General features: G+C 43.7%; 1 protein-coding gene across 2 annotated transcripts in view; it reads left to right on the top strand.

Annotated features, from left to right (window-relative positions):
* clasp1a (cytoplasmic linker associated protein 1a) overlaps positions 1-27,187 on the top strand; it is a gene marked incomplete at its 5' end in the record, with an annotated part of 114,158 nt that overhangs the window by 77,971 nt on the left and 9,000 nt on the right. Inside the window, 13 exons of one of the 2 annotated variants that reach the window (XM_080019567.1) lie at positions 2,706-2,819; positions 5,656-5,820; positions 7,557-7,715; positions 9,465-9,527; positions 11,079-11,182; positions 12,720-12,743; positions 14,556-14,800; positions 15,562-15,625; positions 17,765-17,928; positions 18,568-18,646; positions 18,798-18,941; positions 22,705-22,854; positions 23,571-23,677. In XM_080019567.1, coding sequence (XP_079875693.1) covers positions 2,706-2,819; positions 5,656-5,820; positions 7,557-7,715; positions 9,465-9,527; positions 11,079-11,182; positions 12,720-12,743; positions 14,556-14,800; positions 15,562-15,625; positions 17,765-17,928; positions 18,568-18,646; positions 18,798-18,941; positions 22,705-22,854; positions 23,571-23,677 — 1,582 coding nt within the window. Of the gene's footprint in view, positions 1-2,705; positions 2,820-4,148; positions 4,176-5,655; positions 5,821-7,556; positions 7,716-9,464; positions 9,528-11,078; positions 11,183-12,719; positions 12,744-14,555; positions 14,801-15,561; positions 15,626-17,764; positions 17,929-18,567; positions 18,647-18,797; positions 18,942-22,704; positions 22,855-23,570; positions 23,678-26,578; positions 26,723-27,187 lie in introns of both variants that reach the window. The other variant, XM_080019568.1, reaches the window with a different exon arrangement.

A 27,187-nucleotide genomic window follows, 5' to 3' on the forward strand; every position in this document is an offset into this window, starting at 1 on the left:
CCTTAAACTGTTGTACACACCTTAAACTACTATACCTACCTTAAACTACTGTACCTACCTTAAACTGTTGTACGCACCTTAAACTACTGCAACCACTATAAACAACTGCACCCATTATAAACTACTGCACCCACTATAAACTACACCCACCTAAACCTACTACATTGTCCATATACTACTGCACCCCTTCTGTTCGTCACATAAAGATCAGTTTGAAGATTTTAGTAATATTTTCAATGTGTCTGTCTGACATTTTTATAAAAACCCCGGTGAAGCTGCCCCTCTCTCCCCCACGCAAGAAGAAAATCAGACATAGCAAAGAAGGAAACGATAGGCGGGACATTAAGCGGCTCACTGAAATGAGAGAAGACAAGAGAAACAAGAATGTTCCTCACGGTCATTCCTTCTTTCCTCCTTTCTGTCTTTCTTTGGTCCCTCTTGCACCAACGTTCCCTCCGTGGTAACGTTGGTACCAGATGGCACGGACCAACTCGGTGCCGAATTTGATGCTTCACCCGAGGTCAAGGCCAATACTCGGGAACATAATCTGCGAAATATTGATCATGCGTCTCTTAACCCTAACCCTAAATATATATAATAAAGGTATAGCACATGTGAAATATATTTAATTTGGAGCGGTGTAGTTTGCTGGTCAAAATGCACGGTCACATGGTCAAAGCCCTGGACTGCGCCTCCCCCCTCGGGCCTTGAGCTTTGGTTTGCAGCATCGTGCCGGCACGGAGCTGGAAGCTGAGATGTGTCCTGTATATGGTTTTCCCCGTGAGGTGTCGTGCTGCTGTCTCCTTCGTCCTTCTAGTTAAGGCACATTTCTGCATGTATGTCAACAACCCTTCCTTTTTCTCAACACCTGTTCCCAATTTAAAGCGGCTTGTCGACCCATCACCGATCGAGCTTCGGCTTTTTTTCCCACAGGTCGATAATGGTTTCGGTGCAGGGGGCTCATTTCGATTCCGCCAGTAATGCGTACATTGCATAGTTTGTGTGTTGTATAATGTGAGGGTTTATGATGTTGTACAGGCAGAGTAATAGCGGCCTCTACGATATGATAACGATGTCAGACATTGGGGTTGATACAACGTGAGCTCGTACTCACTTGGTGACTTCTGGTCTTTAAACATCCGCAGGCAGCTGAGTACTGCATTCCACAGTACCCCCCACCCCCCCACCCCCGCCAACTCAAAGAGCAGACGCGGCTTATGGGGCTTTATTGACCGGCTTCGCAACATATATATATTTTTTATCTTTCCGTATCTGTTCTCGTTATCGTGCTCCGTGTTTTTTTTCCCCAGGGAGTTAGATATGGAGGCTGTGTTGCCAGAGCTATTCTGGGTCATTTGCACAACAGGTCAGCCCCCCGCGTTCTAGCCGAGCAGGCCTTCCTTATCACGCAGCCCTCCGATGGAGTCCAGGCTGCAGCATTTTGGCCCTTCCTTCTATCGCGGCAGTTTGTTGAGACGCTGAGCGATAAGGGGCTCGTTGGCCACAGCGATGGGCAGGAATTAGGACTAACCAAGGTTTTTGCAAGTTTGCATTAGGAAATGAACCGCCGGTGTGTTTTTGAGTGTGAGTGTTTTCTGTTTGACCATGTGTGCAAAGACAAGGTTTAATTCACGGAGAGTGAAAGTAAACGGTCCTTGGTCCGTTTGATAGACCGGACCTGTTTATTGGACCCCACTTATTGGTGAGACCTGACCTCGCTGTGCAGCCTTTTGGTCAAAGTTTATTGTTTTTAAATGCGCTCTATAAAGGAGTATGACTTGACTTTGACCTGCGGTATTGACTTTTCTCATTCATTTTTTTTTTGATTCTCTTGCGAGAGGTTTGCAAACACATGCTAGTATCAAAAGCAAAATGCACTTCCCCCAAGTGGTTCTGATTGTTCAAGTGGTGGAGCAACGTGAAGCAATGGTGACTTTGGTGTCAGTCATATTTTGGCCACAGGCAACTTTCATGATACACTTGAGGGAATAGTTTCAGCTATCGCTGTGCAGGTACCACTATCCTAACATGTTGAAAGTAGTGTTGTCCAAAGTCCTACTTGGAAAAATGCAATGGAAAGGCCAAATCAGATTTCAGAGAAAGAATATCAGGCTCGACATCTCAACTCCCGGGAAAGGAATTTTAACAGCAACAGCAAAGACTTTTGAACTTATTTTCATTGTGTGTTATGAATACATTTAATGCACATTCTAAGCATTTGGTGAAGTCGCGCAATAGCTGCAGTACTAACTAGGTGACAATGTCAGACCCTTTTATTTCTCTTCACCAAGAGAAAACCTTGTACTCTTTGAAAAGCTTGTACTCTCAGAAAGATTTCATCCAAATAATTATTTTCACCCGTTATCTGTTTAGTTATTTATGTTGTTTGTTCCCTCCTCCATGTCTTGGGGTCTTTCTCTCTGTTTCTTTCTCTCTCTCTCTCTCTCTCTCTCTCTCTCTCTCTCTCTCTCTCTCTCTCTCTCCTCTCACCCAGGTGTTCTTCATCATTCTGTGTCTCCAAAAATGTTCAGTTTTCCAGCATTTCTGTCCAGAAAGTGGGTGGGAATCTGTGATATGTCATATAAATGGATTTAACTCAATTCCCTATGTTCTTGTGTCCGTCTGTCTGTCTGTCTATCCATCTATCTATCCATCTATCCATCTATCTATCTATCCCCTACCCCCCTCAACCTTTGCCTTCCCAGGCCGTGTTCGCACCAGAAGACAAAGCTCTGGCAGCACAGCAGGGGGCAGCAGCACCACCACGGTTGTGGACAGTAGGGGGCGTAGCCGAGCCAAAGTGGTGTCCCAGTCCCAGCGTAAGTACTGACATCATGGCCAGACTTCATTGACAACACTGCTCAGAATGTGCCGGAGCCAAGGTTTTTTGAACTGTGGTTTGTGAGCTGTGGGTCGCAGCCTAGCGCCAGGTGGATCACAGGAACGCCTCTGTAGCGCGTTTCTTTTTTTCCCCCACTGTAGGAGGAAAATACTCATTCAGTTCCCAGTGTCTCCTGAAGTTCACACTACTTCGCACCACATCAAATACCACCAGGCCCTCGGCTTGAGATCAAAAATGGCAGAACAGCGTCATACTTTTAAAAAACATTTTTTCAAGTAAAATCGTGTGTTATGTCTAACTGTACATATTGATGGAGAATTTTTTTTTTTTTAAGTTAGAACAAGCCACAGACAACCTGACAAAAGTCCATCCAAGGTTCCGGCGACACCGTGCACCCGGCGCCCAGCTTTCCGTCGCTCTGTGCCTTCATACCATTTTCAGTGTCGCTCCCCTATTTCAGTATGATCCTTTTGGGGGATCATACGTGCCTGGCGTCTGTTTCTCTAATGCACTGCGGCGGCCTGAAGAAGCGCTGAGCTGCTGGGAATGAATCGCCACATGTACCTGCGCTTCCTACTTGCATGTCTGCGTGTTCATGTATGTACCGTACGTAGGGCGTGGGGCTGGGAGATCGATAAGTTCCCATAATACTGTTTAGCATCTTTTCTGTGATATCCCCCACCATATTGTGGTTCTGTCGACTTAAGTTATGATTCAGAGGAGATATGAGCTCAGACTTTGACGATATGAAAAAAATATGAAATGAGAGTCAGAGGTGATGCAGCGTACCTCAGTTGGATTCTTTTAAAGGGTGGGTCCACTATTTCAGAAGTGACGGTAACATCACGTTTAAGATGAAATGGCTTTTGTTTTTGTTTTGTTTTTTTGTCTTTTTTTCGGTATACATATAAAACCCATCACACTATATGACGTGAGTTTTCTGTTTTCTTAAAGGGGATTTAACGTTCTGTTTTTTAAGGCTCAAACGTTTGAAAGTTTCTTAATAGCGTTAAGCGAGGCTCTTGCGTTATGGACAAACCATGGGAACCGACATTTCAATACGGGTTATTTTTGGTGTAAAAAAATGGCGAATTTAGCTGATCTCCGACGAGGCATTTTGATCCGTGTCGGCCCAGCCCCCGCGGGAGGTTTTGTGTGTTCTGACGATTCTTCAGCGGTCGGTACACAACTAACATGTCTGCAGCTGGCCAGAGTGCACGCTTGTTAATAAACGTAACACCTTCTGTCCCCCATCTTGACCGCTCTTGATTTCCCACCCGTCCTGGCGCTCGCTTTCATCACTCAGGATCCAGATCAGCCAATCCCATCAGTGGTAAGGCCCGGCTCCATCCAGTCCCCTCGTCACGCCTCCCCCACTTTCCCAAACGTGCTTTGCATGCTCTTCTCCTTCCTCTGTTTTTTATTTTCTTTCTTGTGTCCCGATCGATCCCTGCATACTCTGGCGGTCTCTCTCTCGAGTGCCTTTTTATTTAGTTTTTATGGTTTTTTTGTTTTGTTTTATCTATCTTATTTCTTTCCAGCTCCCACAGTCCGCAAATCCGCTCCCAAACTGAAAGTCCTTAATTTTTGTTCTTTGTCAGCTCTCGGGTGCCGATGCTAACATTTACACATACACGTGCTAGGTTATAAGATCCCCTTGAACACACACACACACACACACACACACACACACACACACACACACACACACACACACACACACACACACACACACACACACACACACACACACACACACACACACACACACACACCTTTTCTGTGGCCAACATCACAAATGTCAATTGCTCGGGTTTGTTCATTCAAAGCTGAAATCCCATCCTGTTGTCCTGCCTTCCTGGTGTTTGTTTTCTATCATTTGAACTCAAATCTCTTCTCATCCAACTAACCCTGTGGAATAAACCTCCTCCCAGGACTTTACCTTGAAAGATCCATTATTTGACATAAAAATGATTTTAAAACGAACGTACCTTTGTCCAATACAATCTTGCCATGATACCCTGTAAAACAGGGCCCTCATTGAAGCCGACGAGATTCCACATATTGCAGTCAATGGCAAATCCAAAAAATAAACAATTGAATTGCATGACTATTTACCACAATTATGGTTTTTGAACATAGATACTTAGAAAAGATACATAGAATACTAATTCATGTACCTTCCAAGCTGTCAACAAGGCAGAATCTGATTGGCTGGTTCCCAGGAAGCTACTTGATTAATTGGCAAAATCTCATCCCGGGAATGCCGTTCCATGCATTAAATTTTTTCGCCACAAAAATTTCCCTGAATGCAATGACTTGACGGTAAAATGTTACCACAGGACCAGCGGGTTCAGTCCGAAACCGACTTCAACTCAAGTAACGGTGTTTCTATGGAGAGGCTGTGTCTACTCTATGGAAGTCAGTGATGTCGGTACAGTATCTCCAGGGGACAGGGTTGTTAGGGAATTCAGCTTTGGGGGTTCTCTGAACCATTGAAGCACATTGTTAAAGGCAGCGTCACCTCCTGGGTGTTACTTCAGTACCGTTGTCATGACTCCAGCCTTTCTCTGGACCCTGTAACATACTCTTAACAGTGGAACCTGTGTCTGTCTCCTTGCTTTTCTCACCTGTGTATGTTTGGGATTTCTATATTCCGTGTGTGTGTGTGTGTGTGTGTGTGTGTGTGTGTGTGTGTGTGTGTGTGTGTGTGTGTGTGTGTGTGTGTGTGTTGCTTCTTTTGTCTCTCTATGTACTGTGTGCGTGCGTGTGTGCGTGCGTGCGTGTGTGTGTGTGTGTGTGTGCGTGCGCAGCTGGAAGTCGCTCCAGCTCTCCAGGCAAGCTGCTGGGCCACAGCAGCTACGGTCGGCTCCCCAGAACCCCGGTTTCCACCCCAGGAACACCGCTGGACAAACGCAGCAGGATTCCCCGCAGCCAGGGCTGCAGCAGGGAGACCAGCCCCAGACGACTGGGCATCGGTAAGGACGGGCCCCCCGGGGACCCACCGCTGGCGCCAGGGGAAATTTCCCTGTTATTGAATCATTTTCTCGACTTAATCGATGAGAAAGGAGATAACATTTCTCACGTGGTCTGAAGAAGTTTAACTAGCTGTTGTTGTTTTACTTGAAAAGGTTTAGGTTACCAAATATTTAAATATATAGCCAATAAACGTATTAGAATAGCTCACTATAGCAGTGAAGGAAACTGTAGAGGGCAGTTTATGGGTGCAGTTCCACCGATGCACAGTGAAGAATTTCAATGAAAACAACTGTATTCTTTGAGTCCTAATTTTATTTTTTATTTGTTTTTGTTTCTTGTCAAGACACAGCAACACACCGAGTAGAAGCACTACGCCCTTCGTTATCTTTATTTCTTGATTAAGAGATAAAACGTCCCGTAACACGTTTGTGTTTTCCTTTGAAACCGCGGTACACTCTCTTGACAGTGCACAGGTTGTAAATAAAAGCACATGATGCTCGGTGATGTAATCAACCAGCGGTTAAAGCGTCAACCTTCAAGTAGAAGGCGTGGCCCATGACGGATTACAGAAAATCCCGAGTTCAGAAAGTAAAAGTCCTGACCCGGCACCAGCCGCGCACTGAGCAGCTGATTTCACTCCGTAGATGGACCTCTCAGTTGTTCTAATTAGGTCGGTTGCCACTGCTGTTGCAATGGCGTCATCATGGGATATTCGGTTTTAGATATATATAGAATATATATAATAATATATATAGAAATGGATAAATGTTACGTTCTTCTGTCATGGCCAAACAAGCGGTGGAAGCAATGAATTAAAATGATCGCTTCTAAGGCGTTGTAGTGCAATCCGGTGGATTTAATTCCGTGCTTTTGGGCGCTGACATTTTTCTCTGGATCAATAATGTCAACTACCGGCTACCAGGTCCGCGGCTATGGAGCGTAGCGAGAGGAAACGACACCAAGAAAATGTTTGTTTTTTAATAGATGTAATTACGGCTAATTACAATAGGTGTGAATTGGGGTGTGTTGAATTAGGGTTGGTATCAAACCAGAGCTCCTCGCTCATGATGGAACACGCGCTAAACCCAGATAAACTAAACAGAGTCTGTAGTCCATCAAGTCAAGTGGTTGCAACATGTGCAGAATATATTTCCAACGCAGATTGAGCGCCTTTACTTTTGAATTAATTGACTTAATTGGCTATTATTTTATTTTGTATTTGATTTTTATAGAACTAATACCCCCTTTTGCACATGTGTAGTATTTGTTGTGCATTAACAGTTATGCAAAACAAACAAAGCTTGAGACCTTCTCCTTAGAGTGCTCATTGTGTCTAACCCTCACCCAGCTGTGTGACTGCCAATGTTGTATCACTGTCTCACCTCACTGCCTCTCCAAGCTCTCCCTCTCTCTATATATATATATATATGTATATATATATACTGTGTCCTTTATTTAACCATAAAAGTCTCATTGAGATTAAAATCTATTTTTCAAGAATGACAAGCGAGCAGCACAAACATTGTCACAACAATAAATACAAACAAATGCAATTGAAGGACTATCTATCTATCTATCTATCTATCTGTCTGTCTGTCTGTCTGTCTGTCTGTCTGTCTGTCTGTCTGTCTGTCTGTCTGTCTGTCTGTCTGTCTGTCTGTCTGTCTGTCATCTCTCTCCCTCTCACCATACCCCTCCACTAACCTCACCACCATCTCACCTGTTGCCCTGACAGCCAGGCTTTGTGGTAAAGCTCTTCTTCCTGCCGCTCTCCCCTACCGCACGCTAGCCCGGAGCCGTATCCCCCGTCCCAGCATGTCTCAGGGCTGCAGCCGCGACACCAGTCGCGAAAGCAGCCGCGACACCAGCCCCGCTCGGGGCTTTGCTCCTCTGGGTGAGTACAGGCCAGTCGCCCCCCGCCCCTTAAAAAGATTAGGCTGGTCCTGGTGAGTCTGAACGTGTCTTGAAAAGGGGGCAAATCCACACCGGACCAATGCTCCCATGCAGCTGCACGCTTGTGTTCTGTCCATGTTGTGTTTTCTGTACAAAAGTCAATTTGCTTATTCATGTGTCATTTCCTGTCTGGACCCTCTGCCCCTCTGTTGTGCATGGACTAACTGATGCTGATGAACAGTGTCATTCCAGAGGTTTTCTGATAGTGTTTTTTTTTTTTTTTTCTCTATTTTGAACCATTTCTGTGCTACTATTTTATTATTTATGTAGTATTTCAACATTGCATTTCAGTATTTAAGTATGTTAATTTAGGTATCCAACACAACAACATAGGTTTTTGTATTGTATTGTAGGTTTTTTCAATTGCACAAAACATAATAAAGGTTTTTCCGGGACCAGATGAAGCAGCAGAGGTGAAAGGGATTCGCTGCTTAAAGTGGCGTTCGTACGGTGTGCGTCCTTGCCCTTAATGTCCATAGCTGATGGTGCCTCAGTGTGCAGGTGCTGCTACTTCCTGTGCTCTGACAGGGCAGGAAGTGATGTGGTGTTGGCCAGCAGCCATGGCTTGTAAAGCACCAAATCTATGATGAAGGACCTGTGTGTGACAAGGAGGCAAATTATAAGGGCCGTTTGACTCCGGTCCGAGTTGACACGCTGTACTGTATGTCACCTTCATAGGTTCCTAATTTTCCCGGGGAGATGAGGGCACAGGGTACATGCATAGCGGCCGCGCCCTTGGCTGCGCGGGATGGATGGGTGACTTGTTTAAGAGGAATGGGATGGTTACTCCCAAACCCTTATAGCACAAATACCAAATCAAAGCTGAATCGATGTCTCTGTGTTGTACACAAACCCACTTTCCGCAATCTTTGAGTGTTTGAATGCCGTGGTTATAAATATGATATATTCGTTAATATCTAAAGTAGTTGGTTAACGAAACCGCTTTAGCAAGGAAAAGGAAAGGTGTTACCTGAAGTTATAGTGGTCCTTGGGACCCCGAGCCGTTCTGCTTTCCATTCCAGCCCTGTAGCAGCGGACGATTCAATTAATTGATCCAATTAACCAATTGGATCAAGCTTTCCAGCTTTCAAGAGTCAAGATGTTTATTTGTCACATACATATACATACTTTCATACATATATGCAGTGAAATGTAATGCAACGCACCCGGTGATAACACACAATATGTCCTCTGAAAATTTCTTTCTACTAGACCAACTAACTGATTCCTAAAACGTAATACAGTAAGTTGAATACTTTCTAGAATAAAATAAAATTATATAGAATAAAATAAAATAGAATAGAATAAAATGGAATAGATAAAGGGAATATGCTTATGTATATGGGATAGGCAATTATGTATATACAGATATGTGCATTAAAGTGGTATGTGAATAAAGTGAGGTAGTGTTTGTGAGATATACAGCACAGTATACAACAGTACGGCACAGCACTACGGCATCACCGAACAACCCTGAACAGTGACACAGTATGCAGTACAGTATGCTACATACAGTACAGTAAGGTAGTGGAGCCTGTGTGTGAGGCTCCAGGTCCGCATGCTTCCAGCTTCATTGGTGAATTAAATTCAGTCCCTAATTCTAGCCCTCGAGTACAGGGCTAGAATGACTTCCAGTGGTATTTTGCTGCTATTAACCCCCCTGGTCCTGGTCGCCCCCCCCCCCCCACAGCCTCCCGACGTCACTCCCGCTCCACCAGCGCTCTCTCTACGGCCGACCCCCACAGCCAGTCAGGTGACCTGCATGCCCCCCCCCCCCCCCCCGATCCTCGTGCCCTGTACCAAACCCCCCCAAAACACCCAGCCTCCCCACCTTCCCCTGGAGGCGTCGGTGCGCCCGCATGCTTCCACGAGTCTGTGAAGTGATGTTATGGTCGGCAAAATTTTCCATTTTTCAGTCGGTTTGCATCCCTGTCCTTCAGCAGCCTTTACTGTTTTATCAAGGAGGTCTGGTAAGGTCAGAACAAGGTTTTTAAACATTGTTTTTTGTGTTTGTTATATATTTTTGGCCTTACCTACAAGGCAATTGCGTTACCTTTTTTCAGTTTTCATATATATGTTTTCACCGTGGCTGTGAGAGTTGCTTTAAGGAGATGTAAGCTTTTGCTTTTTGTGCTGTATTGGTCTCAAAGTGTACGATCTTTAAGTTTTTTGTGTTGTGGTCGTTGTTTTGCTATTTTTGTCTGGGGTTGTTTTTTCTTCCTTTTCGATTTGTACCTTAATTTTCGGACCGATGTGTTTGTGGTTTTTTCGGTACGTTCGGCATTTTTGAGTTTCGTGTTTTTGTGTCAGTCTTTTGATTTACCTCAGAAGGCATTTTGTTTCCTTACTAACGGTCACCCACTTCTGTTTAAGGTTTCCTTCTTGGTGGAAGCTCGCTGATGCTTGTCTTCATTCATCCATTGTGGCTTCTGTGTAGTGATTGCTGAGTCCTTCATTTCATTCTTTATTGGGGGGTGTCTTTTCTTCATTTTTTTTAAGCACCATACCGGTGAAATTTACACCTCTCGTCATTACCGAAGATTCTATCCATCTTTAAATGTACATTGTACACTGCATATTATGTACACAGTGTATTGTTTCATAGATCTTGGCCTACCTTACTAAATGGCTTTTTCCACACCATTCACGTCAAAATTGCTAGACAGTGTGTGTTGGTGATGGGGGTTTTAACTGTTGCTCGTTAGACCGACCAATGAGCAACAGGTATGCAGCCACCCTGATCCCAGTCACCTAAATCCAGGTCAGGTGTGGCTGCTCAAACCACATGGTCCCCACACTAAATGGCTTATTCCACACCATTCACGTGAAAATTGCTGGACAGTGGTTATTCACCCTTGTGAAAATCATGGATGGATGCATGGATTTACTTTCACTAAAATTACTGTAATAATCTGCAAATGATTGAAATTTGTGCTTATGTCTGGAAAGGATTTTTCATTTGAAACTCGTATTTTCTCTGCCAGAGGACTCATAACATTAAAAAAATGTGAAAGATTATGGCGAAAATGTAAAGTTAAGGGGCTTGTAAGAAGAAAATTAATTAGGAAAGGAATGATCTATATCTACAGTGTATAAAATTATGTTGGACAGAGACACCCACTGACACCACTCTGGTCCTTTAAGTGAACATAACGCAGGGATTTCTAAAGTTGTCCCTCAAACAAGGTTACTGAGATATCCTTCACTTTAGCCTCTCAAGGTAAGTTTCTTTACTTCCCCTTTACGTCCTGAACTTGGCTAACACTTCCCTCCTCCCCCCACTCCCCACTCCCCTCTCTTCTAGATCGCTACGGTTTGATCCACCAGGCCAGAATTTCGGCGTCTGTCAACGCCATGCGAGTCCTCAACACCGGAACCGAAGTGGAGGCGGCGGTCGCCGATGCTCTGGTAGGTCGCCTCAAAGAAATGAGGTGTCCCCCAAAGACCAGACGTCAGTCAATCTAATTGTTCTACCCAAGAAAATACTGAATGTGTGTCCTGACGATAACAGGGTGCACAGGTCTGGTCTCTGGTTTCTCACTTTGAAAGAGATTTTGTTATCTACAGTAATAGATTGGATATGTTATGGTGGTATGGATGTCGGAATTCTTCATGACATATCTGCTCCATTATAGTTTTTCCAAATGGAAAAAACGGGAACTACTTAGCGTGCAGCGGTGGAAAGAGTACTGGGACCTTTTACTCAAGTTCAAGTACACATAACCTGACAAAATGAGGGTACCACATTGACCTTACCTCATTTCTCAGTCAGTAAAAATAGCGAAGTACTTGCTCTTAAATGTACTTGAAATAGAAAAAAATTAAAGTACGCGTCACATCCAGTGCCCTGATATAATGGAGCCTATACAGTAATACGGCATAAAGTGCCTATTGGACCTTTTTCATATATTAATATAAATCGTGTTTTGTTTTGTATTGTGACTTTTTAAAAATGTAGTAGATGAATAGGTGAACGTATGCAAAACTGAATATATATTCAACTAAGAAGAGATACTTAGGATAGGTTTAGGGATGAGATGTTACTTGTATGTACTTCTAAATGTACTTATGGTCAGTAATGAAGCACCCTCGCTTTATGTGACTTTTGAATTAGGGATGTAACGGTATGAAATCTCACAGTACTACCGAAATACTGCGGTATATGTATTTCACGGTATTCATTTTACTCCCTTATTTTCTGTATATTCAATTAATAAATAGTTCATATTAAAAAAGAGAAACACATGGTGAAGCCTCTGACACGGCGCAGCGCAGCAAGACGCTTGTCGGGGCTGACAAGTTCACAGGAGAGGCAAGAGAAGCGACGTGTAGATCAAAATCCGACTTACTTGCAAAACTGCAGATGTGAACTTAAATTCACCTCGTGTTGCCGCTGCGCTGTAGCAGACGACCAAGTGCTGTAACAATCCATCCAACAAGTCATTTCCCGAAGCCCCGTTCCTCCGCGTTTACACTCGCTCCCATAACGTAAAGCACCGTATCGCAAACTATTGGTGTAAAGCAGCTCTGCCGCTGGAAGCAAAGATGGTGGAATGCGTCTGCTAAGGTGAGGGTGAATTAAAGTTTACATCTCAGGTTTTCTAACACAAATGTAAAAGGTCTAACAGGGAAAGGCTTTGTACCGCGGCGCACCTTAAAACGGTATACCGTTACATCCCTACTGAGAATGACATTTCCAGGAGACCACCTTAGACCTTAGACGTCGATGCCGTGCTCTGTGTTTAAGGAAGTCTGACATACAACATTCTGACATTCAATTTCCTCACTTGTGAATTTTTTGAAGTATCCTTCCGATTTTCTCCTTTAGCTCCATAAAGAACTGTTGTTCTGTGTCCTGTGTTTATCCCCTCGCCCATTTAAAACCACCCTCTCCCCCCCCCCCCCTCTCTCTCTCTCCCCTGGTTTGCTCCGTTTACCGTATCAGCTTTTAGGAGACTCCAGGAACAAGGTAGCTGTTCAATGCCCTTTGTACACCTATGCCGTCACGCGCTCATAGATGAACTCCACGAACACGCCCGTCGCTGCCGCTCTGCACGCGATGCCGACTGACAGCTTCCACTCGCTTGTTCGACCTCTCACGATTTAGTTTTTGGTTTCGTTTTTTTTTTTTCACCTCGACTCCCCCTTATTTGCCTCACGCTTCCATTGTGCTTATCGACGTCGTCCACCCACGACAGTGAACTTGTCACTTTGCGTTGTTTTTTTTTTCCTTTGTTGTTTTTTACCCTGTGGTGTTATTTTGTTCAGTTGTGTAGTTGTTCATAATTCAAATGTGTTGAAAACATTTTGTGCACTTGATTTTCCTTTGGTAGTTGTTTTTCATCCCTGTCACCACCTTCTCACTTGAGACTTTTTTTTATAATTGCCATTGCTTGACCTGCCTTTGATGTTCATCTTAAAAATAGAAAATTGTAATTTTTCTAACCTTGGTATCCAAATATATCCAATACTAAAAATATATCTTTCCCATATTATGTTTTTTGGAGTCATGTCCTGCAATGTATGGTTGCAGCATCACCTCACTTCTGCTGATAGGAAACCATAGAGTGGAGAAAACATCATTTTTGTTGGGAAATTGTGTCTCTTATCCAGATTCAGACGAGAAGGTCAACACCAATTTCATGCCTGTGTGTCCAGTACAAAGATAGAAACGGGCTGCATGCTAACTGTGTTAGCCTAGTGCATGGCTGCAGGTGGAAGCGACTAGCCTAGCTCCTGTGAGATGAGGAAACACACCTTCCAGCATCTCATAAGCTGAGTTATTTGAGGGTGCACTGAACAGGCAGAAATGGAATATAATATTCGTAAGTATGATTTAATTAGTGTATAATCCCATGAAAATAAGAATCCTTGTTGTTTTGTTACCTTAGAATGAGCCGTTTCTATCTACATAGGGGGTAAGTATGCTTTACGGAGGCCGCCATGTTGCACCACCATGTTTCTTCTACGGTATCCCAGAACAGACAAACCAAAAACCGGCTCTAGAGAGCGCCTGAGGCGTTTTCGAGAGTTTCCACAGTCTCTTCCATGGAGGCAGCCATGTTGCACCGCCATGGGGAGGGGTATTCATTTGGTTGCGAGCTACACTTTATTATCATTACTCTTGTTTTTATTATTATTATTATTTATTTTTATTATGCTGTAGTTATTATTAATAACGATCATTGCATTGAGCTCATAAAGTCAGCATGCAGGCCATCAATATCTCGGTACTGGACACCCGAGGATGAAATTGGTGTCGACCCTCTCATCTGAATCTGGGTAAACGTATGAACGTATGAAATGAGAACGCATTTTATAGGAATTAATACAAAAATGTTGTACTCAGTAATACACTACTAACAGTAGTTAATTTTTTATTTTTGTTTGCCAGTGGGATATTTATTCCGTACCTATTAAATGTTTATGGGTTAAGATACAGAAAGACATATTACTGAGGTTCAACAGGAAGGCTGTGATCCATCTCATAGTTTCACAACAGAAAAATGTTTACGTCTCAACAGGAAAATAGAAAATAATGATACTCCTTTTATTTTACTCCTATCATTTAATCACTCCTTAACACATACCATAACGGAATAAATACCACTGCGGGATTACCAGATTATTCCTAAAGAATGTTTATTTTATTTGAATTCATTTTATTTTCAAAATTTTTGGCTCTGCATTACTCAGATCCATGACTGAACTGAATTGTCAGCCTGTGATGAAAGGGCGGTACCCGTCTCACTCACCTCCTCCTTGCCCCTCCCCCGCGCAGAGAAAGCCCGTGAGGCGACGGTACGAGTCTCCGGGGATGTACTCGGACGACGACGCCAACAGCGACGCGTCCAGCGCCTGCTCGGAGCGCTCGTACGGCTCCAGGAATGGAGGCATCCCCCACTACCTGCGGCAGACGGAGGACGTGGCTGAGGTCCTGAACCACTGCGCCAGCTCCAACTGGTCCGAGAGGAAGGAGGGCCTGCTGGGCCTGCAGAACCTGCTCAAGAGCCAACGAATACTCAGGTACAGTACCTCGGGGTGAACCTCGCGGTTGTTGCCGATTTCGACTTGTGTTCAAAGTTTGTGTCAAAGTTCTGCGTCTCTCAACACCTTAGAATACTGAGAACAGGGGTTCCGAGAATAATTTTTTCCCTCCTCAATAAAACTTTATTTGATTAATAAGACTTTTTTTTTTTTTTTGTCTTCATGTTTTCGTTAGCGGTCTGAATCGGTTGTATTTCCTTGTTAGAGAGTGATCTTTTAAGGGCGTACACTACAGAAGTCATGTTTTGGTTTTTTTAAACCCATATGCCTCAAATCGTCCAAGGCTTCACGCTCTCTGGTGATTTCTGGCACCAGACACAAAAGGTACCAAAGTGAAGATAAACATTAGCATTTAAAACATTAAAAAAGTGGGGAGCTCTCTGAGGCAACAGTTTCACGTTAGATTTAAACATGACATTTGGCTTGTTTAAGCAATGTTATTATAAGCTATTTTTCCCTATAGTTGTAATAATGTGGCTTGCTGGACCCTTGGAGCCAGATGGAAAACAAAACTTTTTTCAATGTAGAAATACTTAAAGACAATAAATAACAATAATAAACAGAATAAGGGGGTGGATGGCAGGCGGAGAATGCTGCGACTCTATGGCGAAAGCTCATTCCAAGATTCAGCGATGATGCATTGCAACTTTGAACTTCATAGTCGCATTGTATTATGCAGTTCTCTGTTGCTTGTTTGGGTTTGTCTTTTTTTAACCTTATTCTATTCCTGTTTGCTGCAGCCGAGTGGAGCTGAAGAGGCTTTGTGAGATTTTCACAAGGATGTTCGCAGATCCCCACAGCAAGGTAGGGACATTGAGCTGACAAAACAAAGTTATTACCGCCAAAAAAAAGAAATGCCATGGAAAGGAGGAGTCAGATTTATTATTTTAAATCATCTTGGAAGAGCATCAGAATTTTGCGCAACGCAGCTTTACTTTGAAATGGAATGATATCCATAAGACAGCATTTGGTGATCTGATTATGGTGCCCAGCGTGTGTCTTTTACATTTAATTTATTCATTGATAGGCTAGAAACAATCAAAGTAAGGGTGCGCCGATCGACCAGCCCCCGATTGTGATCGGCTGATATTCGTTGTATGTAGTGTGATTGGTGATTGGTATAAGCCAATCACATGACGTAAAACATGTGAGACAATTTCTCTTCCCCGGCAGTGTTTCCCATTCACTGATTCATTTGTGACGGCCCGCCACAATATCCACGCTGACCGCCACATTTTTTTCTTTTTTAACTATTTATAGTAAAATCTTAGTAGAGCTGCGTGCGGCACACAGCCCGCTGAATGAATGAATGAACTAAAGTGTAGGATGGAAGGGGCGGAGGGGAGGAGACACACATCGCGTACACAGCTCGCTGGCTCGGACCTCTCTGTGATTAGCCCCTCCTCTCCGTGCACTCTAGAGCCGAGATCGGTTCCAAAAAAACAAGCCCGACCCGAGCTCGTTCTGTCTGAGCCCGGCCCGGGCCCGTTCCATTGGCTGCATTCATTGGTGCAATTTATGGGCCGGGCCCGAGCCCGGTTTAAAACCCAAATTTCAAACCCAAATTTCCCGAGTAAGTTGGATAAGTAAACTCATTCCGAGTTGTTCGAATGACAAAAGTCTTTCCAGAATAACGCGGGGGATCTCACTGAATAGCCTACGTCTTCTCGTGAAAGACGCAAAGTGAGTGTCGTTCCATAGGCAACGAAAACCCGACACTTCATTTTTAAATTGTGACCATCGATTGACCGGTGATAAAAGCCATAATTGACACAAGGAATTAACAATCAGACTTTGCGGATTACAGAGAAATTTGAATGACAGAAATCTGTTCATGATTAAGCACGGGATCCTAGTGAATGAATGAATGAATGAGTGAATAAACTAAAGTGTGGGATGGAAGGGGCGGAGGGGAGGAGTCACACATCGCGTGCACATGTCGCAATATTATAACATTAAATATTATATTACATATAACATTTTGATTGTCACACTTTAAATAACGTATTGGAGTGGATTTTTTTTCGTAAACGTTGGGGATCACTCCCTCTCCGCTGTCCCTCGCACTGGGACAGCGGAGAGATCCACTGCACTTCCAGACAGTGGTGGAGACAGATTATTTTGGATGGTTTCCTACTTGTGCGAAACATTTTATTTGTATTTTTTTCTAAACAAAAACTGAAAGGGCCGGTACCCGTCACCGCGTAGCGGAGTGAACAAAACAAAAATGAATACGACACTTCTGTAACGGGGAGACTTTCCCGACCAGACCTTAATACGACGCCGATGGCTCGCGAATGAGTACGTGCGCTTGTGGAGTACGTCAGCTGGGCGGGCCGTCCTTCACTGCGGCCCAGGACACATTCGTGGGTCTGAATCCAAAGCTTTGCCCCTCATGCTTAAGAGGGAGTGGAATATGTTGTACGTGTTCCATTTTAACAGTCGTCAATTCATGATACTTTCTCTTCTCTCTTAATTGTAATACTGAATATATAATGTTGTTAAAAATAGTTAAATAAGTCATGCAAGGCGATAAATAGAAGGCTTCAAATAGACCCCGTGATCGATACTGCTTCGAGCGCCAAAAACCCTGATCGGAGCACCCTTAAATCAGAGAACACATGGACCATTAAAGCACCTTGAACCCAAGTGCATGAGCACCTGTTTCTAAATTCAACCAGATACAAGTGCACCACGGCTGTAAGGAGAATAAAATAGTGTTGTTGCTATTTCATTAATTCAATGCATTTCAATGTAACCGTCTGCAGTGACTTGTTTGTGACTAACGTTGTGTCTCCTGTTGCACGGTCTGCCTTGGTGTGGATTAACCAACAGAGAGTAAGTGTGTGTTCTCTATAAAGACCCTGTTTTACCGTAAACATTAATCACACAAATTAAAATGAGGATTGTCATTAAACACGCTTCTGGCACGTGTGTTTCCAGGTGTTCAGCATGTTCTTAGAGACCCTGGTGGACTTTGTCACCGTGCACAGGGAGGACCTGCAGGACTGGCTGTTTGTCCTGCTCACCCAGCTGCTGAAGAAGATGGGGGCCGATCTGCTGGGCTCCGTCCAGGCCAAGGTCCAGAAGGCCCTGGACATCACGAGGTGAGGGAGGAACTTCAACGGTGACCGGTCAGAGAAGGGAAAGCGGACATGGAGTGCTCCTCGTGGCCTCGGATGTGATCGAAATAAAAACGTTGTCACATTGCGATGCGGTTTTGTGTCATACGCGACGCGATCCAAAATGTCTCATAGTAGGTGAGACATTTTGAGCATGTGTTTTAACGATCAATGAGCACTTGTTTTAACCATCAAACGGGCACAGACAGTGACGATCAAGGTTCCATTAGTTCCAACCTCTTGGTTTATCACAGTGTTATGAAATTATTTTTTTAAATACATTTTAAAAATGCCATTTCGTATATTACCAATGACTTGGCAGCCCACTTGCAATACCCTGATGGCCTATTGGGGGGGCTGTACCCCACAGGTGGAAATTTGCTGTCTTAAGAGGGTGTTTTATTTGAAAATTTGCTCAAATCTGATGCCCTACTTGATATTACACTCGCATTTGTTGTACAAGTCTTTGGGAGAGCCTGACACTGGCTGAGTTCCCGATCAGACAGTTTTCCAGGACCACCGTTTCTGTGATCCGCCTTACCGATGATGATGATGATGATGATGATGATGATGATGATGATTGTACAGCACTGTGATTTCCTCCTCACTCTTGTTCTCCTTTAGGGAGTCCTTCCCATTTGACCAGCAGTTTAACATCCTGATGAGGTTCATCGTGGACCAGACTCAGACTCCCAACCTCAAGGTATCGCAGCATTGCCATGGAAGCTTGATCGGCCTCCCAACTTGTACGCCAAGGGTTTCTAACCAAAGAAGCAAATATACCATCGTTGTTAACCACCCTGTATCACGTTCAATTTTGGGCTGAGGGTCACAAGTTTTGTTTTTTTTTACAGGTAAAGGTGGCAATCCTAAAGTACATCGAGTCCCTGGCTCGGCAGATGGACCCCACCGACTTCGTCAACTCCAGCGAGACGCGCTTGGCGGTTTCACGCATAATCACCTGGACGACTGAGCCCAAGAGTTCAGACGTCAGGAAGGTGGGCGACCATCATCCGCCATCTCACAGCAGATGCACTGTTTGTGACAGTTCCTAGTAGGTCAGGTTAGGTCCCCCCCTGTGATATTCTTCAACAGCAGTAATCTCTCAACTACAGTTTAAAATAGTTGCCCGAGAACTAAGCTAATAAAGGCTTGTCAGCAGTTTTCAAGCCGTATAACATCTAAATATAATGACTTTATATGACAGTTATTAGGTCAGATGTAAATCTGTATTGCAGTCTTTTTTTTTTGCGAAGGCCAAATAAGAGCTACTATTCCATGCAGTAGGTGTAAGTTGTTGAACAAGCTTTTCGAGGGAGACATGTCTAAGGACATTAAGGCAAATTAATTAATGTAGTACATTATGAGAAGAATGCTGTGGATAACCGATTTTCAACAAGACATCTTGAGAACCTGCTTTTTCCATTGATAATTAATCCTGTTAATCACTCCAAAGCCAGTAGCTGCCTTTATCCCTCCGCAGTTTTCTTTCCTTCTCCTTGTTTATTCAGCAGCTGTTGTAAACTTTGATATTGGGCCCGCTCTGCCATGGATGGCCTTGGGTTGCCCGAACCATTATCTTCCTCTGCGCTGATGGACGTCATGTGTTCTCGCCCTCCTCTGTCCCCCTTTCTGTTTGTTTTTCCACTGCTGTGCGCTCAACTGAAGTCCTTGCCTAGTTTTGAAGCAGGCCAATAAGACACCTGCACTATAAATGTCTCCTCTACTGAAATCAAACATGGACCGGCAGCGCTTTGGCTGGATCTATTGGATTGATCGTAATCTCATCGCTGCACATACTTGTGGAGTGGGTTTAAAATACGTTACAACGTTGACCCGTTGACCCGTGTAGTCTGATTTTTAAGGGGACACACAAAACGCTTCCCTCCTTTCTTGCAGATGTCTGTAGATCCTGCAACAGTATAACGAAAGGAACACGCTTTTATTTTTGTTTTTCACCTAAACCTTACGTTTCGACCATTGGGGGTCATTCCGAGTGATCAGAATCTTTTAAATCGATCCAGTATTCAGAGAATAGCTTTAGCTGACTCCCGCACAATGGACGACCCACTTGCGAGTCGGATTGCTCTGGTGCGCGGCACTCGACTGAGGTTTGTCAGACACAGATCAGGCTTAATCTTAGACTAAATCACACGTTTAATCTGGACAAACTGAAATGGCCTTTCCCGGCCAGTCTTAAAGTCTTAAATTAAACCTGGCCAGAGGCAGTTTTTCTTTGGATTAATGGATTTGGGTCTCAAGGTCGACCTTGACAACAGAGGAAATGTATTATCTGGACTAAGACCAGTATTAAGACCGGACAGAAGGAGCCGACTAGTCCTTAATGACCTTAGTCTAGGACTTCCTAGTCTAGAACTAATTGATCTTGAATTGAGCAGCATCTCAGAAAGGCATTTTTAAATTCTGGATTAATTGAAGTAGGATTATTTTAGTCCTGATTTAGATTAAACCACGCCTGCGAAACCGGCCCTTTAAGGATTACAGAGTTTTACTCAAACAATCATTCTCTTAAAAAAGAGAATGAAATGTAACATTTTAGAGAATTTAGGATCCAATCCGAGAGTTTGTTTGTGTCATGCGACATGTCCGATATGAGCGGGTCGTCCCTCATTGGAGCGCGGGGGAGGAGGTTCGGTGACGAGCTTGTAACTGTGCCTTGCCACTGTGCCCCAGACCCTTCAAAGCTGGGTGAGCGAGGAGCTCGCTGGCAGGTCCAGCGCTGTCGCCTTACTCTGTGCCGAGGTCAACCAGGAAGAGAGGTGTAAGCAGGTAGAGCCCCGCCCCCTCTGTCCGACAACCAATCGCCACATGCCAAGCACGCAGAGCTCCGCCCACTTGCCCGGCCTGTTCGAAGCCTGTTCGACGCCTAACTACTGTTTTCGAGAGTGTGGAAACCTGTGTGCGGCATCGCTCTGCCTTGTGTTTTTTGCACTCTACCTCCTCTGCTGTAACAAAGCTAAAGGTTCAAATCTCTGCCTTGCCGACTGACCGCTGACCAAGCTGAGTGTTCTGTCGAACAGCCGCTCAGAGCGGATTCCAGCTTACCGTGAAATAATTGCAGAGAAGCCGGAATGACTTTTTAGGTTTTGTAGAATGGGAGTAGCCTGATGTTGCTTCCTGATGTGAATGCTGTTTTTCTAACACATAACCGTAACAACCTGGAATTCACCTGCATGTTGCTCACATCTTTGGTTTCTTGAATAATTTCATATAAAGGCTTTAAGACAAACAAAGTATAAAAAGTATAAGTAAAAAGTAAATAAAACAACTCTAAAAAGAATTTTGGATTCACTATCTCATAACATAATAAATAAAATAATGATTTCATTGTGAAAAAAAAAAACTGAATAATTCATGCTCAGCATTGAATTTTGTTTGGAGAAATGTTAGTTTCCATAAACAAATGAAGACTTGAAAAAACTAAATTAGTAATTAGAATTGTTTGGATTTGAATAACAAGAGAGAGGAGAAAGGAGGAGTCAAAGACCCACCAGTTAAGCCCCTAGTTTTTGTGACAATATGTGGAGTAAATAGGCCTCCTTTGTCTTTGTTTTTCCAATTGTAAAAATAATACTGTGGCAGTTTCGCCGACCACGCAAATCTCCACCACCAAAAAGGCGTGTTCAGGGACCTCCAGCACAGAGCCACTGAGGACAGGGGTTGTAGACACTAGTTTATTGTAGGGGGAGGGCCAGTCGAATTAGCACAGGAGCAGATAGGGAGGTGTCACGACGCGGCTCCTCTCCTCAGTGAGTGTGGGGATGGGGGTTTTACCTGTTGCTCGTTATACCAACCAACAAGCAACAGGTGTACAGCCACACTTACTCTCTGATCCTGGGCCCCCAACTACCTAGATCCAGGTGTGATCAAGTGTGGCTGCTCAAACCACACCATTCCCACGCCACGAGTATTTAAGTCAAGGTGTAAAATGTCTTTTCTCTTCTCTATGTTCACATTTGCATGTGTTGAAAACTGTCAAACAATAACTGGACTGTGAAGTACGTACAGGTACTCCTCACTTAATGACCTAGTTACGTTCCTAGGACCAGGTTGTTAAGCGAATTGGTCAATAAGTTAGGACCGTGTTATTTCACGGTAAGGGGGCGTGGCTATTGAGAATGCTAGTGTATAATGAATATAGTGAATAATGACAGGCTGCGGGAATGAGACTGAGAACGGTGGTGCGCGATGTGATGAATGCAGTGTATAGTCTTTATAGTGTATATACTATATATAGTGTATATAGTATATCAAGGGGGATGATCGATGAGATGCTTGAGGCTGAGACGCCGCGGTATTGTACGCAGTGTACAATAGCGACAGGTCAGAGAGCTGGTTGTAAGTCTGAGCGCTCGTTCAACAGGTAGGTTGTTAAGTGAGGAGTACCTGTATACAGTCCCACCGCCTGCATCTTTTATTACTCACCTTTAATATAACATATTTTCTCTCTGCAGGTTAGTGCGCTGGATGGTACTTTTTTAATTTCCATGGTTCTTAAAGTATTTTGACCACTAATTGTCACCACAGGTCTTGACAATAGACTCCAGTGATTTTTGATATCATTAAGTAATAAGTTACTGTAAATATTAAAATACAGAAAGTAAATTGATCACATGCACAGAGCCAGGTTGAGGTTAAAATCCATAAATACTCTAAATACCTTTTGAACCAGGGAAAAAAAGCCCTGTGACTTTTCCCACTGTCTGTCCTCCGTCCTCATGTGTCGTGCTGCTTTTCCAGGCGGCCCAGGTCGTTCTGATCGCCCTGTTTGAGCTCAACACCCCGGAGTTCACCATGCTGCTGGGAGCGCTGCCAAAGACCTTCCAGGACGGAGCCACCAAGCTGCTGCACAACCACCTCAAGAACTCCAGCAACACCAGCAGCAGCATGGTAACCATAGTTACAATACTTTGACTACAATATAGAACAATATATCAACGACAAAAGTAACAACACACTACATTAAATCAACAACAATAGTAACAATACACTACATTAAATCAACAACAATAGTGACAATACACTCCATTAAATACAATATAGAACAATATATCAACAACAATAGTAACAATACACTACATTAAATACAATATATCAAACAACAATAGTAACAATACACTACATTAAATACCATTTGGAACAAGATATAGCAATATACAATTACAACATTAAATACAACATGGCAATACGGCAATAACTATAGTTACAGTACTATCAATAACAATAGTAAAACCATAAATGTACAGTTATCAGTAACAATACATGGAGTATAATTTGTACAATACAAAACTAACGACGATAGCACTGCAATAGAATAAAGTGACTTAATGGTGCTAATTACATTTTGAGGTAGGCTCTGGGACTTTTTGTTTTTGAGGGCTCCCAAAACGAATGCCTCATTGCTTTTTCCAGTGAGAAAGCACACAACTATTCTCCTACAGTATAACGTACATCTGTGTTATAGTTGTTCTTTGTAATGTTACCAATTTAAATTGAACACAACTTTGAGACTCTTTGTGGCCAACTGCACACAACAGTTTTCCAACAATTGGGGAAAAAAGATAAAGCGTTAATTGGTCAGCATGGTCTTTGATCTCGTCTTCCAGGGTTCCCCAAGCAACACCATCGGCCGGACACCGCCCCGCCACACGCCCAGCAGGACCAGCCCCCTCACATCTCCCACCAACTGTTCCCACGGAGGACTGTCGCCAAGGTAACCACCCCTTCAGCCGCCCTCATGCATGGCTCTATCCTTCAGGATTATGCTGCTTGTGATTTATATACTAAACTATGAGTGTATGACACCTCCACATAATAGTACATGACAAGGGGAGGGGGGAGTTTTACCATAATATAAAAAGTTATCATCTTAGAAAACTATGAATGACTTAATAACCACTTAATGTAAAGTTATTTACAAAAACAGGTTTAGTTAAATATTTACATGATCAGTGAATTATTATTATTGATTCTGTATCATTATTTCCATGTATTATTATTAAAATTACTAGTACATGCACGTTCAAAATGGTACAGTTTAACAAAATATTAGGACAACTTTGAAATAAAAAATAAGCACCAAATGTGAAAATATACAGTACTTCAGGAGAGTCAGTCAAGGCCAGGTTTCTTCAGTCAATGGTTAACTCGTGTTTATGTGGACTGCCAGGCGTGTCCTCGTCTGGCGTGCACCGGGCGGCCAGCCCTCCACTCGCTACACAGGGGTCCCCTCCTCTCGCCCGTGTAGGATTCCTTTACACTTCCTCTGCCCTCATGTTATTTGACGATGCGCGCAGTGTTGCTTGCCAGGCGTGCGTCTCGTGCTTCACATTTTGGTTGATGATGTCACAGCTGAGTGGAATTGGATGATGTCACAAAGCGCCCCTGCTGCTGCACAGAGTGGCTCGCTGTTTGCGTGTTTATTCATACTGTATAAATATTACGCGTTGTGTGTTCAAATTGCCCCAGTTTAGACACTGCACGCCCATGCATGCATGCGGTTGTTGAGATAATTGAAGGACAAATAGAGATTCCTAGAATTAAAGATAGATTCTAATTATAAGGGGTCCAGCCCGCAATTTATTTTATTATTTTTCTCCTTGGCATTTTTCGGGCTACAAGTGTCTGGGGCACAGCGACTGTCGAACCCATACACATGGTTGAGGTCTCATTGGAACCAGGGTGTTGTGGTTCAAGTTTGATCCACATCGATCGACATTTGGAGCAGGAATTAGTGAAAGACTTTTAAATTCACTGTTAGTCGCAGAACGTTGGCGTACAGTGATTAGTTTGTAGAGCGGGGCGCCTTGTGACATCATCATCATCCAATTTGTTATATATGTGCAGGTTGCGTCTCTAGGGGGGCATTTGCATCCGGTGAGGTTTGCGGTGTAGACTCCATCTGTGTGTAGTGGTCGCTTCGCGCTGATTCGAGACGACAGACAATAGGAGCTGGTGCCGCGTTCAAAGGAAACTCTGAAAATTGTAACTCGTTTTAGTAGTAATGCTGATGTAAAGACGAGCAACAGCGCGAACTGATGCTACGTTCCGTGGGAACTCGAAAATTTGAAATTGGTGTCGACACGACGTAATGGTGTGTTTTACGGGAACTCGGAAAACTGTAATTCTGTAAAGTATCTAACATGTCGAACCTGGACCCCTTGTGTTGAATGAAATAAAATCCAATAGGACCCATTTGTTAAGATGAGGTTAATTGTCCCTCCGAAAATATTGACATTAAATTAACAACAAAGCAATAGCGGCGCTTATGGTCTTATTAGTGTTTGGATTAAATATAGCTGCAGTCTTTGTCCGGTTAGTTAAAATGTAATTGATATATAAAAAATATATATATATTAGTCACATGTCTGCAACAAATATATTTCCTTCCTATGACAACCGGGGAAATTAATGTTCCAAATAAATCCAAATTCTCAGACAAAACTGTTTTGGCCAGAACCTTTAAATCAGTGTGACTTTTTTTACTCTCTCTTTCATTTGTCATTTGTGTTCAAGTGACAACTAATATTAATTTAAAGGTGGAATGTGTAGAATTTAGTGGCATCTAGTGGTGAAGTTGCAGATTGCAACCAACTGAATACCCCTCCGCATGGCGGTGCATCATGGTGGCCTCCGTGGAAGGGGCTCCCTATGTGGATAATGTGATTATTATTATTATTATTATTATTATTATTATTATGTTCTATTTCTGCCAAGTCCGTTCCATCAATTCTACACACTGTACCTTTAATATGCTCAAATTTGCGTCAAAGTAAACATCAAACTGTCAAAATAATAATATAATAATAAAATAATAATTTTTAGAAATTTAGAAAAAGCCTTGTTTGCATAATTTATTTGGATCTGTTTTCTATTTTTCGGATCATCTTAAGGCCCTAATATTCTAGCTTCTAACTCCACAAGATGGCTGCCCCACGTATCCTGCGTGCCTTTGGAGTGTCGCTTGCGCACGTCCTCAGAAATTAACGCTACGAGCCTGCAAGACGCAATTCAACGCATGGCCAGTGGGGGCAGTATGTTAGGATGTGACAGGCTGAATGAACTGCAACGACGGCGGAAAGCTTTGAAGAGAAACTTGTATTGCTTGTCTGCAGTTATAGCGATAAACATTCTTGTGAGAATAGCCGGCACTCATTTTACATTCCGGCGTCATTCCGGTGTCGGCCACGGATTCGGCCCTCGTCTGCCCCCCGGTGCGTGTACTTTTTAATCCCCCGGGCACACGCCAAGTACGCAGGCGAGCGAGGACAACGACGCACACGCGGCAGCCGCTTGTCTGCACGTATGCGTCGTCAAAATCAAGTATATTGACGCTCTGGTCGCCATGTTGTCGACACCTTGCCGCTGCACTCTTAACGCTTTGCTGTCTCAGCGCTTGGCCCAACCCTTCAAGTTCAGACCGGTTTTTCTTTTCTCTTTTCTCCCCCCTCCTTCCCGCTGCACTCCTTCCACCTCTCTCTCTCTCTCTTTCCCACTTGTTCGTTTGTGACCCCCCCCTAAACCCCCAAACCAACCTCTGCTGCCCCCCCCCCCTTACGTTCTCGACCCTCCACCTCCACCTGTCTGCCTTTCGCCCTACGTCCCTCCTTGGCAGTCGCTTATGGGGTTGGGGCGTCGATGGGTTGTCAAAGCAAGCCCCCGCTCCCCCTCTCCCTTCTCCTCCGCCTCCTCAGCCTCCTCACTCCACCCCCGCCACCGCCCCCTCCCTCAGGGTGCTGCGGAGGGCATACTCCCCCAGGTAACGGAGGGAGGGCGGGCTGGATGGTGGGGGTTGTACGGAGGACATTCACGGCTCCGTTTTGTAACTGACTTTTTAATATATATGTATACTGTGTGTGTGTGTGTGTGTGTGTGTGTGTGTGTGTGTGTGTCTGTGTGTGTGTGTATATATGCAGTGTGTATATATATTTTTTTATAAATACATATCTTTTTTTTATAAATAAAACAGTCCCTTGTCATTCTGAGTTGAATTGTTTTGCTTTTTTTTACTGGATGGGTTTGTTTACATCATTGCTGATTAGGCTGAGGGATAGAAAGATCAGTTTGAGCCATAGTTTGCGAAACCTAAGTTTCACCAGCCATGATTATTAGTGTAATTATGGTACAATCTGTATCACTTGTTCTAGAGTAAATATATAAATACAGTTGATAGACAGACAGACGGACGGACAGTCTGTCTCTCTGTCTATCGCGCTGAAAACAT

The sequence above is a fragment of the Zeus faber genome (assembly GCF_960531495.2).
Source record: "Zeus faber genome assembly, chromosome: 18".
Classification (NCBI taxonomy): domain Eukaryota; kingdom Metazoa; phylum Chordata; class Actinopteri; order Zeiformes; family Zeidae; genus Zeus; species Zeus faber.